Here is a 15443-nt window from a genome sequence, read left to right on the forward strand (position 1 = left end):
CCAAACTGATGATATCATAACAAGCTTCAAATTTCCCTCGCCAAACCGGATTCTTACCAAGATGAATAACGCTTTGACTATAAACAAATAACACATATTTGTCTTGAACAAAACCAAGCTCCTGCAAAAATAACCATAGTAACTATTTATATGCTTTGGTAATTGCAATAAACTCAACCCCTGTAGTAGATAATGCTACACACTTTTGCAATCTGGATTGTCAAGCCACAACTCCCCCTGTAAGTTTAATCATGTAGCCCAAAGTAGACTTTCTGGAATCAATATCTCCAACTATATCAGAGTCAGAGTATCCCACTAGAGTAGGCTTATCTCCTCCAAAATAAAACTTCGTAGAAGTAGTACCGCGAAGATACCTTAAAATCCATTTTACAACATTCCAATGCTCTCTACATGGGTTTGACAAAAATTTACTGACTGTACTAACAACATGTGCTATATATGGTCTTGTACACACCATTGTATACATCAAACCACCCACAGTAGACGCATAAGGAACATGTTTCATATCAAACGATTCATCTTCACTTGAAGGACTTAGATTAGAAATCAACTTGAAATAAGTAGCGAGAGGAATGTTTACTGCCTTAGAACTTTCAATTTTCAATCTTTGTAGTACCTCTTTCGATATAATATTCTTGTGACATCCAAAGTTTCTTCTCTTTTCTATCACATATGATTCTAATGCCAAGAATATGTTTAGCTTCTCCAATGTGTTTCATGACAAATGACTCTCCCAATTGCTTTTTTTAACTTGTTGATGTTAGAAATAATTTTCCCTACTGTTTACCATGAAAATTGGTAAGCAACCGCTGATTTTCCAAATTACTATATTTGGTTACTTACAGGATCGATCAAATTGATCCTAGGACATGTGCTAATTGTTTTTAAAGGTGAATTCTAATGAACATAAACACTTCGACGGTGTTCATACCAGTAGTAATTCGTTAAAAGATTCAATGAAAATATAAAATGAAAGAGGGAAAAAAGAATGTTGTAAATCGAAAGTAAATGGCAGTAAAGATAAACTTCTGGGTAAAATTACAATTCTAGAAATAAAGAATTGATTAAATTACTTCAAGTAAAAAACAATGGTGTAGCATCAAACATATATTTCTCAATTTACTATTTCGCTGCACACAAATACTTTGGTAAAATTGACAGATTTCGTACACACTTGAACACACACCAGATCCTAACACTAAGACCTCCTATTTATACTAATCGAAGTAACCTCTTCTAACGGCCTCTCCACCAAATCGAGACAAGTGATGCTTTGCATGCATGTAACTATTCACTATGCTTCACGTGTATTTTCAACAGTTTAGATAAGAACAAAAGTTCCCTCCTTTATTTGAATTTGAATCCATCGTCGAACCACAAATGGTGACGTCTCTGTCGAAAAACACCTTAAACTACTAAAAATATTTCTAAGTCCACGCACAATCATTACCATTTTCCTAACATGTCTTTTCAGCATATACCCAAATCTTATTAATCATCACGTTTCCTAGACTCTAGGAGATCATGGGATTAGGCATTAATTACCACCGTTCCACTATGTAATCCTGGAGAGACACGTGTCCCACTCACTTGTCAACCATTAATGCCGATTTGAACCATTTCTCTTCCAAAAAAACATTATAAAAGGCGCACTTCTCACTCATTTCTCTTTTTTACGCTTTCTGAAAACCTCAAGCACTTAGCTTTTTCATCTTCTTCCAAAAACAAACTAAAAACAAACCCCATATTTTATTCAAACTCTCAATAACAATGGCAACTTCAAGCAAAGTTTCCAAAGAGACCATCAAAGCTGCTAAGGTTTATATCAAATCCACGAAGGTCCCGAAAAAGATCTTAAATCTCCCCCCATTCGCCACGCTCCCTGGTCACGTCGAATATGGCCCCATTTACAGCCAGAAAGTATGGCCTATCATGGTTCAGAAGACCTTTTCCATCTCCTACCACGAAACAAGAGACATAATCCCTTCTTCTTTGGGAAGCCTTTCTAACCCCAAAACTTATAACCCTTAGGCTACACCCATCGAAGATCCAAGTTACCTTAATTTCTTATCAACCCAACCTCGTGGCTCGACAGTTTGGATTAGTTCAGGCTCTCCTAAAGTGTCTTTATGACAAGAAAATCAATCTTCTTTTTGACAATACAATCCACAATGAACCACTATTGTCAAACAAATAGCTCGATATATTGGTAGAACACATCTTGCTCTAGTTAAATTCGAGTCATGCTTCCTCTGTACTCCAGAATTTGAGAAGTGGTGGTCGAAATACTATGCTGAAGAATTTTATGATGTTTCTTCATTTACTCAGCATATTACTAAAACTTTCCTCTCTGTGCAGGAACAAGTTAAGAAAGGTACTTACACATACATCAAAGAAATCCAGGCTTTCCAAAACTACTTTGAAACTGTCTATAGGCCCGATGATCTTAGTCAAACCATTCGCGAGGCAGCTGTCATACTAAAGGAAATTTTTTCAAAGAAAATGGAGAACTTAAAAATCCCTTCGTACGTTCCTTCTAAGAAATGCTACGAAATGGATTTAAAAATGCATCATCTTAAGTTTCCTCGACTGCCAAATGATGATTTTGGAGTGGCCCTTGCCCCTCCATTCCCAGACTGGTTCATCTGTGGGGATTCTATAAAAATCCTTCGACAACAATCACAGACAAAAAGCCCAACTGGTGGTTGCGTAAGCATACTTTAGACAGTTTCAAAGGGCATCTTCATATAGGAATTGAAGATGTTCGCATCGAATCAGGTATATATGAAGGTGTGGAGTGGAAGGCCTTTTCGAATCACATCTCTTATTAGGATATTCACTATTGACTTGTAGTAACTGCTTCATTTTATTTCTTTTAGCTATTAGAGTTCCACCTAGGAAACCAGCAACCAAGAAGTTGGTCGAAGAAAAAGATGAGGGTGGCAGCAAGACCATTAAGGTACATCTTTATTCTGCCTATTACTTTTTGTTATATATAATGGTATTTCTAAAACTTCAATTTTTTATTCAAGGTGCTTGAAAATCTCCCCCTACTCCTAAAAAAATCAAAACAAAAACAGCTGTATCTCCTGTGGTGATAGAGTTAGACGAAGAGGATCTATCTCCCGTCTTAGATCTGACTCTTAGGAAAAGGAAGAAACAACCCAAGGTTGTCAAAGCCTCCATTCAGCCTTAGGAAAAAAATTCCAGAGTTATAAAACGACCTGCTGCCCTTTCCATTCTGGAGCCTACTCTTGAAGAAATGTCGAAGATAGCAGCAATGCAAGTCGAAAGTGACAACTCCAGTCCTGGAGTCGAAGGGAACAAGGTAATAATCATACATTACTTTTTTTTTTACTTTAACTAATTTATCTCTTAACCTTTGGCTTTTAGATGGCGCAAATGCTACCACACAAACCGCATGCAAATCTTCTTCTATATCAGATGTTCTCAACAGTGTCGGCGAACCCATCTATCGACCATCATCAGAGAAAAGCTCAATGAACAAAATTAACCAACCCATTGTTGAAGGGCTTGAGACTTCGCCATAAAAAAACACCACCTAACACTCTCACACCAGTGGTTCTGATCGCGAAGATGACTTAGGTCAAGAAACCCAAGTTGAGGTGAACAAAGATGCCATAGTGGTGGACTAAGAAGTCTAAGATGTCAATGTTTCTAAAGGTGATTCACCTGATGTCGAAGGTGCAGATAAAGATCCTCAAGGAGGAAATGACGATCAAGATGAAGAGGTAGAAGAAGTAGAAGTCGAGGAGCCTCCGATATTCGATGCTCTTGATGCTGCTGCTGATGAGGAGCTTGAAGACCAAGATGACAATGGTGAGGGGGGCCAGGGTGAAATAAACGAAGGACAACCTCAGGGCCAAACTCCTGCAACCCCCATAACTGAAGCTATTCCTGAGGGTACCAGATCTTTGACAAGAGCAACTGGGGGTCTCTCTTTAGAGGAATTAACAACTCTAAACTAAAGCCAACCCCTTGAGTATCTGAAGGTTATGCTGAGTCGAAGAGAAAGCTCATCTAAAAGAAGTCTTAGCACTTCTACAACCTTTGAGGATCAATCTTCGAGCAGAGCCGCGGATGAGGTACTCTAAAAAATTAAAGAGAAAATCTTTAAGGGTGACTTATTCCTACTCTTGATGGATGATCCTTCTGCCCTCTTATCTTTGAAGGCTCTCCTCAGCCAAGTTAATCTGTTGGATGTTCTCCTGAAGTTTCCAATATCATCTTGGAGTTGGTACCATGATAGAACAGGTTGTCGAGGATAATGAACTGCTTCCCCAAATTACCAAAGAAATCGAATGTGTAGGCATCGAACTTGCCATAAATGGTACCGGTTCAGACACGGGCATTGTGGCCGTGTTTTCCCCTGTCGAAGAAGAAAGGGGTGGTACAATATTGTTTGGATTTTGAGGATTTTGGTTATTTGGTGCATTTGAATTCACCATTCTCCTTGGTCTATCTTCGTTGGTTGTGGCCACTTTACCACTTATTAATAACATACAACGAATGTTTCAAAAGGGACAAAAGTGATTAAACGAAGAGAATTATAATGAATGAAGAAAAATTCACTTTTTCAAATGTTAGCGCTGTCCCACTGGGCGTGCCAATTTGTTTAGTAAATAATAGTTGATCTTCCAAATTACTATATTTGGTTACTTACAAGATCGATCAGATTGATCCTAGGACATGTGCTAACTATTTTTAAAGGTGTCTTCTAATGAACATAAACACTTCGACGGTGTTCATACCAGCAGTAATTCGTTAAAGGATTAAATGAAAATATAAAATAAAAGAGGGCAAAAAGAATGTTGTAAATTGAAAGTAAATGACAGTAAAGATAAACTTATAGGTAAAAGTACAATTTTGGAAATAAAGAATTGATTAAATAACTTCAAGTAAAAAAACAATGTTGTAGCATCAAACGTAAATTTCTCAATTTACTCTTTCTTTGCACACTGATACTTTGGTAAAATTGACAGATTTTGTACACACTTGAACACACACCAGATCCTAACACTAAGACCTCTTATTTATACTAATCGAAGTAACCGCTTCTAACGGCCTCTCCACCAAATCGAGACAAGTGGCGCTTTGTATGCATGTAACTATCCACTATGCTCCATGTGTATTTTCAACAGTTTAGATAAGAACAAAAGTTCCCTCCTTTATTTGAATTTGAATCCCTCGTCGAACCACAACTGGTGACGTCTCTGTCGAAAAACACCTTAAACTACTAAAAATATTTCTAAGTCCGTGCAGTATCTTTACCCTTGTACCAAGACATCTTCGACTAGAACTTCAAACACATAGTTTTGTCGAAACATCTTCACATGAAACTTTATTCTCTTAATTTATATGGGCCTCGAAATTGGGAGCTAACACCTACAATAATCATATCATCAACATATAACAACAGGATAATGAAGTCATCGTTAGAAAATTTTCTAACAAAGATGCAATGATCTGAAGTAGTCTTCTGGTATCCTTGGTCACACATAACATACTCAAACTTCTTATACCACTGCCTTGGAGCCTGCTTCAACCCATATAAACTCTTTCTCAATCTACACGTATGATCCTCTTTACCTTTAACTTGAAAACCATCAGGTTGTTTCATGTAGATCTATTCCTCCAAATCACCATGAAGGAAAGTCGTTTTCACATCCATTTTCTGAACCTCTAAATCAAGAGTAGCAGCCAAACTCAATACAGTTCTAATTGATGACATCTTTACAATAGTTTAGAAAATATCATTAAAATCAATACCCTTTCTTTAACAGAAATCTTTCACCACTAATCTGGCGTTATATCTTGGAGAGCTAGAGTTGCTATCATATTTAACTCTATAAATCCACATATTTTTCAAAGCCCATTTTCCTTTAGGCGGCTTCACTAAATCACAAGTGTGATTATCATGTAAGGATTTCATCTCATCATGCATTGCATCCATCCATTTTTGATTTTCATCATTTTCCATGGCCTCTTGAAAACACTCGGGTTCACCCTCACCAGTCAAGGTCACATACTCATCAGAATTATACCTTGTAGAAGGTTATCTTTGCCTGTTAGACCTCCTAAGTTGAACTTGAAATGATTCTGTAGCTTCACCAAGATTCTCATCCAGTGACATATCGCTCTCTCATTCACCATCATTAGTTTGAATATTTACCTCATCTCCAAGTTGTTGATCATTAACATAATCATATGGCTCAACATAATCACCACCAATAACATCCAGATTATGACTAGGTAACCGAACTAGATCAACATTAGACAAACTAATATCTTATCTTTCTTGGGTGTATCCTTCTCTACCTTATCAACTTCTTCAATAGCCTGGTCTTCCATAAACACCATATTGTGGCTTCGAATAAGCTTCTTTCCTACAAGATCATACAACCTGTAACCAAACTCATGAGATTTTCTGCTAATAGGAAAAGTCCACAAGAAGTTTGTAAAATCATCTAAGAATAAGACATAATATTTATGACCAGCAGAGCTTAAAATTGGAGATGTCCATAAATCACTATGTAAAATGTCAAAAGGCATCAAAATCGTAGTTTGAGAATAAAAAAATAGCAATTTAACCAGTTTGTCTAAAACACAATAGTCACAAACGATAGAAGAATTAAAAGGTTCACAACATATGAACTTTTTTTTGCGAAGGGAATTCAAAACAGACACGCCAGGATGACCAAGACGACTATGCCAAAGACTGGATGTGAGACCGGCAAAACTGGGAGGAGTGGTAACTGGATAAAGATCTCAACGACTGTCACATCTGAGAAGGGTGATCCCCGCTTGAAAATCAGAGACAGTAAACCAACAGGATCAAAGGAAACAGAAACATTATAGTCAGTGGTGATTCGTCTCACAGAAATTAAATTTTTAATAATTTTCGAGGCATGCAGGATATGGTTATGATGAAGTGGTTGGTGAGATGTGGTTATTTGTGTGTGTCTGGTGCCGTGAATTGGAATTCCATGGCCACTGCCAACAATGACTTTCTGATTTGAATTACTTACTGGAAAATAAGACGAGAGATTACCTTGTGATGAGGTTGTGTGAGATGTTGCGCCCGTGTCCATGTACCACTGATTGTCAAGAGTGTGGAGTGATATGGTGTGCATTGCAGTCTCAATGTCTGTCGGTATCTGAGATGAGGTAGATGTTGCATACACCTGAGGACACTGTCCTAGAATGCCTGGCTGCTTAGGAGGACCGACAGGGCGTGTCCATTGAGAGGTGGGATACTGACACGGTGGCATAGTCCATGGTGGTGGAGTCCAACCCCATGGTTGTCAGGTTGGGTACTGCTGTTGTTGTTGCTAAGGAGAAGCGGACAAAGGTGAGTGAGCGCTGGGAGCTCCCGATTGAGGTGCGCTATAGTTACCACGTCCCCCTCGGCAATCCTGGTTGCCACGGGAGCGAGAACGGTTGTCGGGGCGGCGGTTTCCACGCTGAGAGGTGTCTTTAGTAGATTTCGGCTGAGTGGTGTGCATAGCAGCATGAGAGCCTGTGTTTGCCATCTTAGCCATATCAACTTCTTCCAAAGTGAGCATGGAACGAGCCTGATAGAATTCCGGATGAGGGTTGATCTGGAGAATCAAAGTAGCAACACTGCGGTAAACTTCTAGGAGACGAGTGATCAGCTGAAGGACCAGACGATGATTGTTGACAAGGAAGCCGACATTTCTCAACTGATCAGAAAGCATCTTAAGACGCTGACAGTAAGCATCTTAAGACGCTGACAGTAAGTTGAGACATTGGGAAAATCCTCCATACGAGTGTTAGAAAACTTTTGCTCAAGAGTGACAACTTGAGCATTTTGGTTGTCCTGAAAAATATCTTCAAAGCGATTCCATGCTTCCATTGCAGTGGAGTTGAGTTATAGAATAGTGGTTAGCAAATCAGTAGAAACAGTGGAATAAACCCACTGAAGAACGGTGACATCAAGAGTGGACCATTATTCATGGTTGGTGTCGGTAACGACTGGTGGCTCTTTTCTGATAGATGGAACGATGTGATGCATGACTCGATGTGAGCGAGCATGGATGCGGAAAAACTCAGCCCAGGTACCATATTGATCTTTTTCCATCTCAAGAATAATATGAATGTGGTTCCTAATATTGGAGACAACAAGAGCGGGATGAAACTCTGATTTGCAACCTCGAAACGTGGTGTTCTTGGGCTGTCCGGAATCACCAGTATCGACGGATTTGTGGGTATCGGCGCCACTGTGTTCTGAATGGTCTGATTCTAAAATGACTGCAGGTGCGACGCCGACGGAGGGAACATAGGCGGAAGGCGAGAGAATAGGGTGGTTCTCGTGTTCGGCGGCGGCAGTACAGAGTACGGTAGTCCTGTTGCGGCGACAAACTTCAAGGAGGGAGAAGAAGCATGCGGCGGCGGACTGTAATGAGGAAGAAGAAGAAACGCATTTTTACGTATGCTTTTTTTTTTAGAGATCGAGATTAGTTATGATTGATACCATGTAAGATAATGGAAACCGTGTCCTTCTCATTTATCAGAATAAAATATATATTCATCAATGTAACATTTGATCAACTATTTAATTATGATACAACATAATTATAAAAAACTAATTATGACTAATTATAACAAAATATTCTATTCTATCACTACTAAGTTTAAGTTTAAAGATGGTTGTAACTCAGCAACTTGGATGTTCGAAGTCACTTCTTCGATAAAAGAAATTGAATTGGGGATTGATTTTAGGTGTACAAAAATTCAAAATTCTACTATAGAAAGAATTTTGATGGAAAAAGTATAACCTAACACTTTTCACCATTACAGTTTTCTTACGTGTAATGATTCTTATGGCCCTTGTTTTAGGAGAAACAAAGCTCTTATTGCAGAACTGAGCATTTCGGCTCCTGATTCTGATGATCTTCTTTTTCCTTCAAAGTACTCAAGGCCCCTTTCACTCAATGCAAGGCTTTGTTATGGAAACAGCATTGGTCTTGCTGGCGGAATCCGCGGTACAATGGATTAAGGTTTCTTCTCTTCACAGTTGCTGCCTCCATATTTTTCGGGTGCATGTTTTATGGCATTGGTTCCAAAATGTAAGCCGAAAACTAGAAAAGTGCCGTACCATTAATACATGAGTAATGAGTTTGGTTCTAAGAAAAAGTTCATATCAATAAATTGCAGTGAAAAGCGACAAGATCTCTTGAACACCATTGACTCAATGTTGATTACTGTTCTACTTATTGGCATTAAGAATGCTAATTCTGTACAAGGTGTAGTTGGTATTGAGAGAAGAGTCTTATATAGGGAAAATGCTGCTGGAATGTATTCTTCTCTCGCCTATTCTGTTGGTCAGGCAAGTGATTTTTTTGTCTTTATTCATATAAATTACTTACTTCAGTGTATGTGTTTTTTAATCTACTCTTCGTATTTTGATGCAGGCTCTAATTGAAATCCCTTATGTTCTAATACAAACATTGGTATATGTACTCTTCACATTTTTAATGTACTCTTCACCTCTCTATACTTTACCTACTACGGCATGATGTCACTAGCCATGACACCTCACCAAAACGCCACCTCTTTCCTTACTCGTCTGTCCTATGTATTATGGAACCTTTTCTCAGGATTCCTAGTCTCACCACCACCAGTAAGTTTTTACTTCCTTTGATGAAAAGTGCCTATATATAGTTCCTTAATTTTCATTTTCTTTGGCATGTGGTAAAAGAAAATTCCAATATGGTGGAGATGGTTTTATTGAATAAAAAGTACACACGGTTCTCCATTGTTTAATATTATCAGGTTCATTTTCTTTATCATTTGGGATTATAAATTATAATTACAGGAAAGTTGCTCCTGATAGGATTTATGGTCAGTTTTTGTAATTAAATTCTGTTGCTGTAAAGAAACTTAAAAAGATAATGTAATACAAGTTGAACAAAAGTGACAGAATCAGTTGCAATACAGTTAGAATGTATGAGTAACAAACAAAACGTGAGTTAGTTAATCAGTTTGGCAGTTAATTGGTTGAACAGACTTTCTAACTAACTAACTAAGTAACTTTTTGCTTCCTTTTCATTAACATAGAGAACATAGCTTGCTTATATATATAAATTCTCACAATTACATTCTCATCATTCATATTCATTCAACACACACTTACTCACTCCCACATAATCAAGAGTTCTTCACAAGGCAAGTGCTACTGAATCATTATCATCTTGAGTTCTTCTATTTACATATATATCTTTATCTTGAAAAACTCACTTTCTTTTATTTCTTTACACAGCCATCCAGGATAAGAATTGTGAGGGAGAAGAAGAAAGAAACCAAACTCTCAATCTCACATTGAGCAAGGTTAGTTCTATTTCAAAATCTATATCTTTCTTGTATAGAAAAGGAAATGATGATTTTGTTTTTATGTATGTAACAGATCCAAGTGGTGTGTAGAAAGATGGAGAAAGAAATGAAAAAGAGATCCAAAGTCAAAACATTCACTGATTTTGATGCGGATCGTCAAGCGGGCCCTCCGATAGTAAGAGCACTTGTTGTGGACAATGATGAGCACATTCGAAAGATTCATGAAGATATTTTGAAAACACTTGGTGTGGAAACTTGTTCAGTGGAAACTGGCCAAGAAGCCTTAGAAATAATTTCTTATGATCGGATCTATGACCTAATTCTGATTCGTAGGATTTTGCCTGTCATGGATGGACTTAAGGTAGCTACATTTGTATATTTCTTGTGGCATATGTATAAATGAATGAGATTGATTCGTGTGTTGTATGCAGGTGACGGAGATGCTGCGAAACATGGAGTACCCTACAACGATAATTGGGGTGACGCATCCGCTTACAGAATTAGAAAAGGAAGAATTTTATAGTGCAGGGGTAGATGGTTGCATTGATTATGAGATACCATTGAGAGCTAAAACGGTTGAAACACTGGTTGCAAATATTAATCCTCCCCGACCCTGGAAGAAAAGAGTTGAGTATAATGCAGTTTACAATACTTTTTTCCGTCCTGATTCAAAGTTTCGTCGTGGCCAGCTTTATCATTCAAGTTCTGGTCGTGGCTCAGGTTCAAGTTCTGGTCGTGGCTCAGGTTCAAGTTCTGGCCGTGGCTCAGGTTCAAGTTCTGGCCGTGGCTCAGGTTCAAGTTCTGGCCGTGGCTTAGGTTCAAGTTCTGGCCGTGGCTTAGGTTCAAGTTCTGGTCGTGGCTCAGGTTCAAGTTCTGGCCGTGGCTTAGGTTCAAGTTCTGGTCGTGGCTCAGGTTCAAGTTCTGGCCGTGGCTTAGGTTCAAGTTCTGGTCGTGGCTCAGGTTCAAGTGCTGGTCGTGGCTCAGGTTCAAGTTCTTGCAAATAGTTGATTCTGTGAATTGCTTCAATAAAGTTAGAATGTGTTTTTACAAACATGAAATGGCAGCTGATCTATATATAGTTATATGCTTGTGTTAATGATGAATGTAAAGACTATACAAGTTGTTATATTAGTTTTTTCTAAAATGTGATACTTAAAATCCAAATACAATACAGAAAAAATCATAGGTATATTTGCAGGAAATTGTAAAATTTCGCATTTACATCCGATACTATTATCTACAAAATAAAAATCACCAGAAAATTCAAGCTTAAATTCTACAAGAAATACTGCAGAAAATCCTTGTGTTCGATTGTTAATTTCCAAACGCACTCTGTTCCATTACCTTTGGATACTATCACATATATATATATATATATATATATATGAAATGTTAAATATTAACCAATAATACAAAAGTTGTTGCGAAAATTTTCAAGATGTATTAAAAAATGATTTCAGAAAATGGAAGGGATATTTTTTTGGATTTTTATAGGGTTTTAGAGAATACATGTTGTATACTCATACAGTATATGTTATCTATTGTTATAATAAAATTAAATCGATTAACTATAAAGCAATCTAGTATTGAGATTACGAGGAATCAAGTTTTAGTTGAAACAAGCTTTGACAATCATTAACAATTTGTTTCAATTAAAAACTTTCACCAACCACGAGACTTTGAGATGTCTATCACTTTCAAAATAGCCAAAAATTTTGCAATTATCGAAAATCTAGTGTGTAATTTCTCAGCATAAACAAGCAAAAAGTCTCCATTTTTGTTTCTAAAAATTCCACCACAAACACTAACATTAGTATTAGGACAATAGGCATCGTCACAATTACACTTATACCACCCATATTAGGGAGGCGACCAAAGGATTTCTGTGATGTTAAGAGCACGAGGCGGATGAATTTAAACCTCAAAGACTTTGATCAAAGCAAACTTGGCAATTCAGATGAAAGAAAAGTTTATAACATTGTTTTCGGATATCATTTTTTGATTCGGACTAAACTTGACGGAGTATCTTCTGTTGGTCCTCAGGTTATCATGGTTGAACTTACTTCTAGGTTATCATGCCTGAACTTATTTCTAGCATCCCAAATTTGGTTGATTGTAATAATGATAGCAACTTTCATCCCAAATCTGAAACCAGTCTTCTATTGAGTTAGAATCTGAGTAAATTCCGACCTTCCTCCTGAGCCAATTCCAAAGAAACTTTGCATAAAAACATTGAAAAAAAAGATGATTTGCACTCATCACAAGAGTTGCACAAAAAGCAAACAATATAGTTAATAGAGAAATAAATTTATTAACAGTCCTCACTAAAAAGATGTTAATTAATAGTTGATGTTATATATATATATATATATATATATATATATATATATATATATATATATATATATATATATATATATATATATATATATATATATATATATATATATATATATATCGTTTGATCGAGTGCAATTAACGGTTAAGATTTGTTGGGAATCCCCCAAAATCTATGGAAAATTTCAATCAATCTTGATGAACAAGATTGTTATCACCCACATAATGACAACGAAAAAGAAGAATAATGGAGAAATAAAGAAAGTAAAGAATGATGAAGGAGAAGAAGAATTAAAATTCTCTCTGCCCACAATGTGGAAAACTTGTTATTCACTTTGCAGCTGCAAAATACTATGAATACAATGTTATGAATATTCTATTCACTTCATTACAAAAATAAGGGTTACTCCCTCTATTTATAGATTTAGGTTAACTTGGACCTCAAGCCAAAGCCCAAAACTATAAAAGCCCAAAATAGCTAAGACTACTAAAATAGGCATAAGTCGAAATCCTGTGTGAAGCAACATGTTTCGACACTTCGACACACTAACACAACTCAACACACTAGATGATTCGACACTTCCTTACACTATCGAGCAACCTGCTTCGACACAAGGAATTATAATTCAACACACCACCTAATTCATTGTGTCTAAGCTATCTAGATTCACCATAACTCTTAGTCTTCTGAACACTTCGACATGCACTCCCTTCGTCATGATGTCTGCAATCTGATTCTCAGTTATGCAGTGTTCCACATTCATCTTTCCATCTCCTACCTGCTCTCGGAGATAATGGAACCTCATCTCGATGTGCTTGCTTCGACCACGTGTTATCGGATTCTTCGCAAGATTGATAGCTGACATGCTGTCGATCTTCATGGTAGTTGCTCCATGACTCTTCACCGTTATCTCTTCAACCATATTCGCCATCCATGTTGCTTGACATGCACAAAGAGAAGCAACTATGTATTCTTTTTTGCACGACGATAATGCCACCACTGTCTCTTTTCTCGAGCTCCAAGTAACTGGTGCACCACCTAGCATAAACATATAGCCAACTGTGGATTTTCGATCCTCAACATCACTACACCAACTTGAGTCGGTGTATCCCGCTAATTTACATTCTTTTCCTTCATCAGCTGCAGGAAACAAAATGTCATAGTCGAGAGTTCCTTTCAGATACCTTAGTATCCTCTTCGCCTCTACTAGATGTGATACCTTTGGGTTCTGCATGAATATACTCACCATATCTACACTGTATGCTAAGTCAGGCCTTGTATGATAAAAGTATCGAATTGACTTAATAAGTCTTCTATATTGGGTTAGGTCGACATCATCTTCATCTGAATTTTTCGACAGTTGTAATCTGGGCTCAGTTGGAGTCGAAGTTGGGTTACAATCTTACATCTCAATTCTCTTGAGTATTTCTCCTGCATACCTTCTTTGATGCATCATCAAACCTCTACCACTCTTGTAGAATTCGATGTCAAGGAAATATGAAATGTCACCCAAATCTGACATTTCAAATTCCTTTTTGAGATCACCTTTGAAGTCTTCGATCTCCTTCTTGCAGCTACATGTTATTAACAAGTCATCGACATAGAGACATAGTATAAGAAATTCACTCTCTCTTCTTCTTACATATACTCCATGTTCCCTTGTGCACTTCTCAAATTCCTTCTCCCTTAGAAAGCCATTTATCTTCTTGTTCCAAGCTCTTGGAGCTTGTTTAAGTCCGTACAGGGCTTTATGCAGCCTATACACCTTTCTTTCTTCGCCATGTTTCACAAACCCAGCTGGTTGTGCAACATAAACTTCTTCTTCTAAGGGGCCATTAAGGAATGCACATTTCACGTCCATCTGACACATCTGCCAGTTGTTCATGTTTGCTAGACCAACAACCAACATGATTGTTTCGATCCTAGCAACAGGTGCAAACACTTCATCGAAGTCGATTCCTTCTTTCTAAAGAAATCCTTTCGCCACAAGTCTCGCCTTGTGTCGAGTCACTTCTCCTCTGGGATTCAACTTCACCTTGTATACCCACTTCACATCGATTGCCTTCTTGTCTTGGGGCAATTCGACAAATGACCAAGTTTTGTTGACTCCGATTAACTTCAACTCTTCATTCATTGCTTTCATCCATTTTGAATCTTCCATGATTATTAATTTGAGGGGGAGTTTTGGTTAACCTCCTCACGTATTGGTCAGCCTAGGGTCTGGTTGGCTGTTGACCTGTGTCACATGGATTCTGGTAGTTGTGTGACACATTTGCAAGGAAGAATTCATCTCTCTCATTCCTAAGGGTGAATTTAATCAGGGAAGTTTTTCAAAACTATTGAGGTGCTTGCAAGCAGAAGATGTTGACACTAGAAGAGTATTTTCAAAGTATTCTTATGGTAGAAGTATCTGAAAGGAATAGTGGGACAGGATTTAAGATCAATGTCTACTTGTGCCAAGTACAAGTATTTAATTGATTATCCTTGGAGCTCAAGATAACTGATGTTTTTAAAGATGTTGGAACATCTAGTCTTCAAGACCCTGTGCAGAATCACAGGAAGGATAGTACACTGGAGTATGATCTATCACTTTGGTGGCAGCAAAAGCATATGATCTCTGAAAAGGTTTTCTGGCAAGAAACATGTTCAGCCTTGACGTGTACAAGAAGAAGAAAACATCATAGTCCTGATGGTGGTTACTTGGATCAGT

At 37.6% G+C, this 15443-nt stretch overlaps 2 protein-coding genes across 2 annotated transcripts; one reads left to right on the plus strand and one right to left on the minus strand.

The window, feature by feature from the left end:
- Positions 1–7373: 7373 nt before the first annotated feature.
- LOC127130178 (uncharacterized) lies at positions 7374–7760 on the minus strand. Its single transcript, XM_051059244.1, has one exon. It carries the CDS (start codon positions 7758–7760, stop codon positions 7374–7376), a length of 387 nt encoding a protein of 128 aa, XP_050915201.1.
- A 2543-nt stretch (positions 7761–10303) lies between these two features.
- On the plus strand, positions 10304–11546 carry LOC127129012 (uncharacterized). Its single transcript, XM_051058343.1, has 3 exons — positions 10304–10392; positions 10469–10756; positions 10827–11546. Exons 2-3 carry the CDS (start codon positions 10490–10492, stop codon positions 11397–11399), a joined length of 840 nt encoding a protein of 279 aa, XP_050914300.1. The 5' UTR covers positions 10304–10392; positions 10469–10489; the 3' UTR covers positions 11400–11546.
- The last annotated feature ends 3897 nt before the right edge of the window (positions 11547–15443 follow it).

Source organism: Lathyrus oleraceus, chromosome 3, assembly GCF_024323335.1.
Source record: "Lathyrus oleraceus cultivar Zhongwan6 chromosome 3, CAAS_Psat_ZW6_1.0, whole genome shotgun sequence".
NCBI classification, from domain to species: domain Eukaryota; kingdom Viridiplantae; phylum Streptophyta; class Magnoliopsida; order Fabales; family Fabaceae; genus Lathyrus; species Lathyrus oleraceus.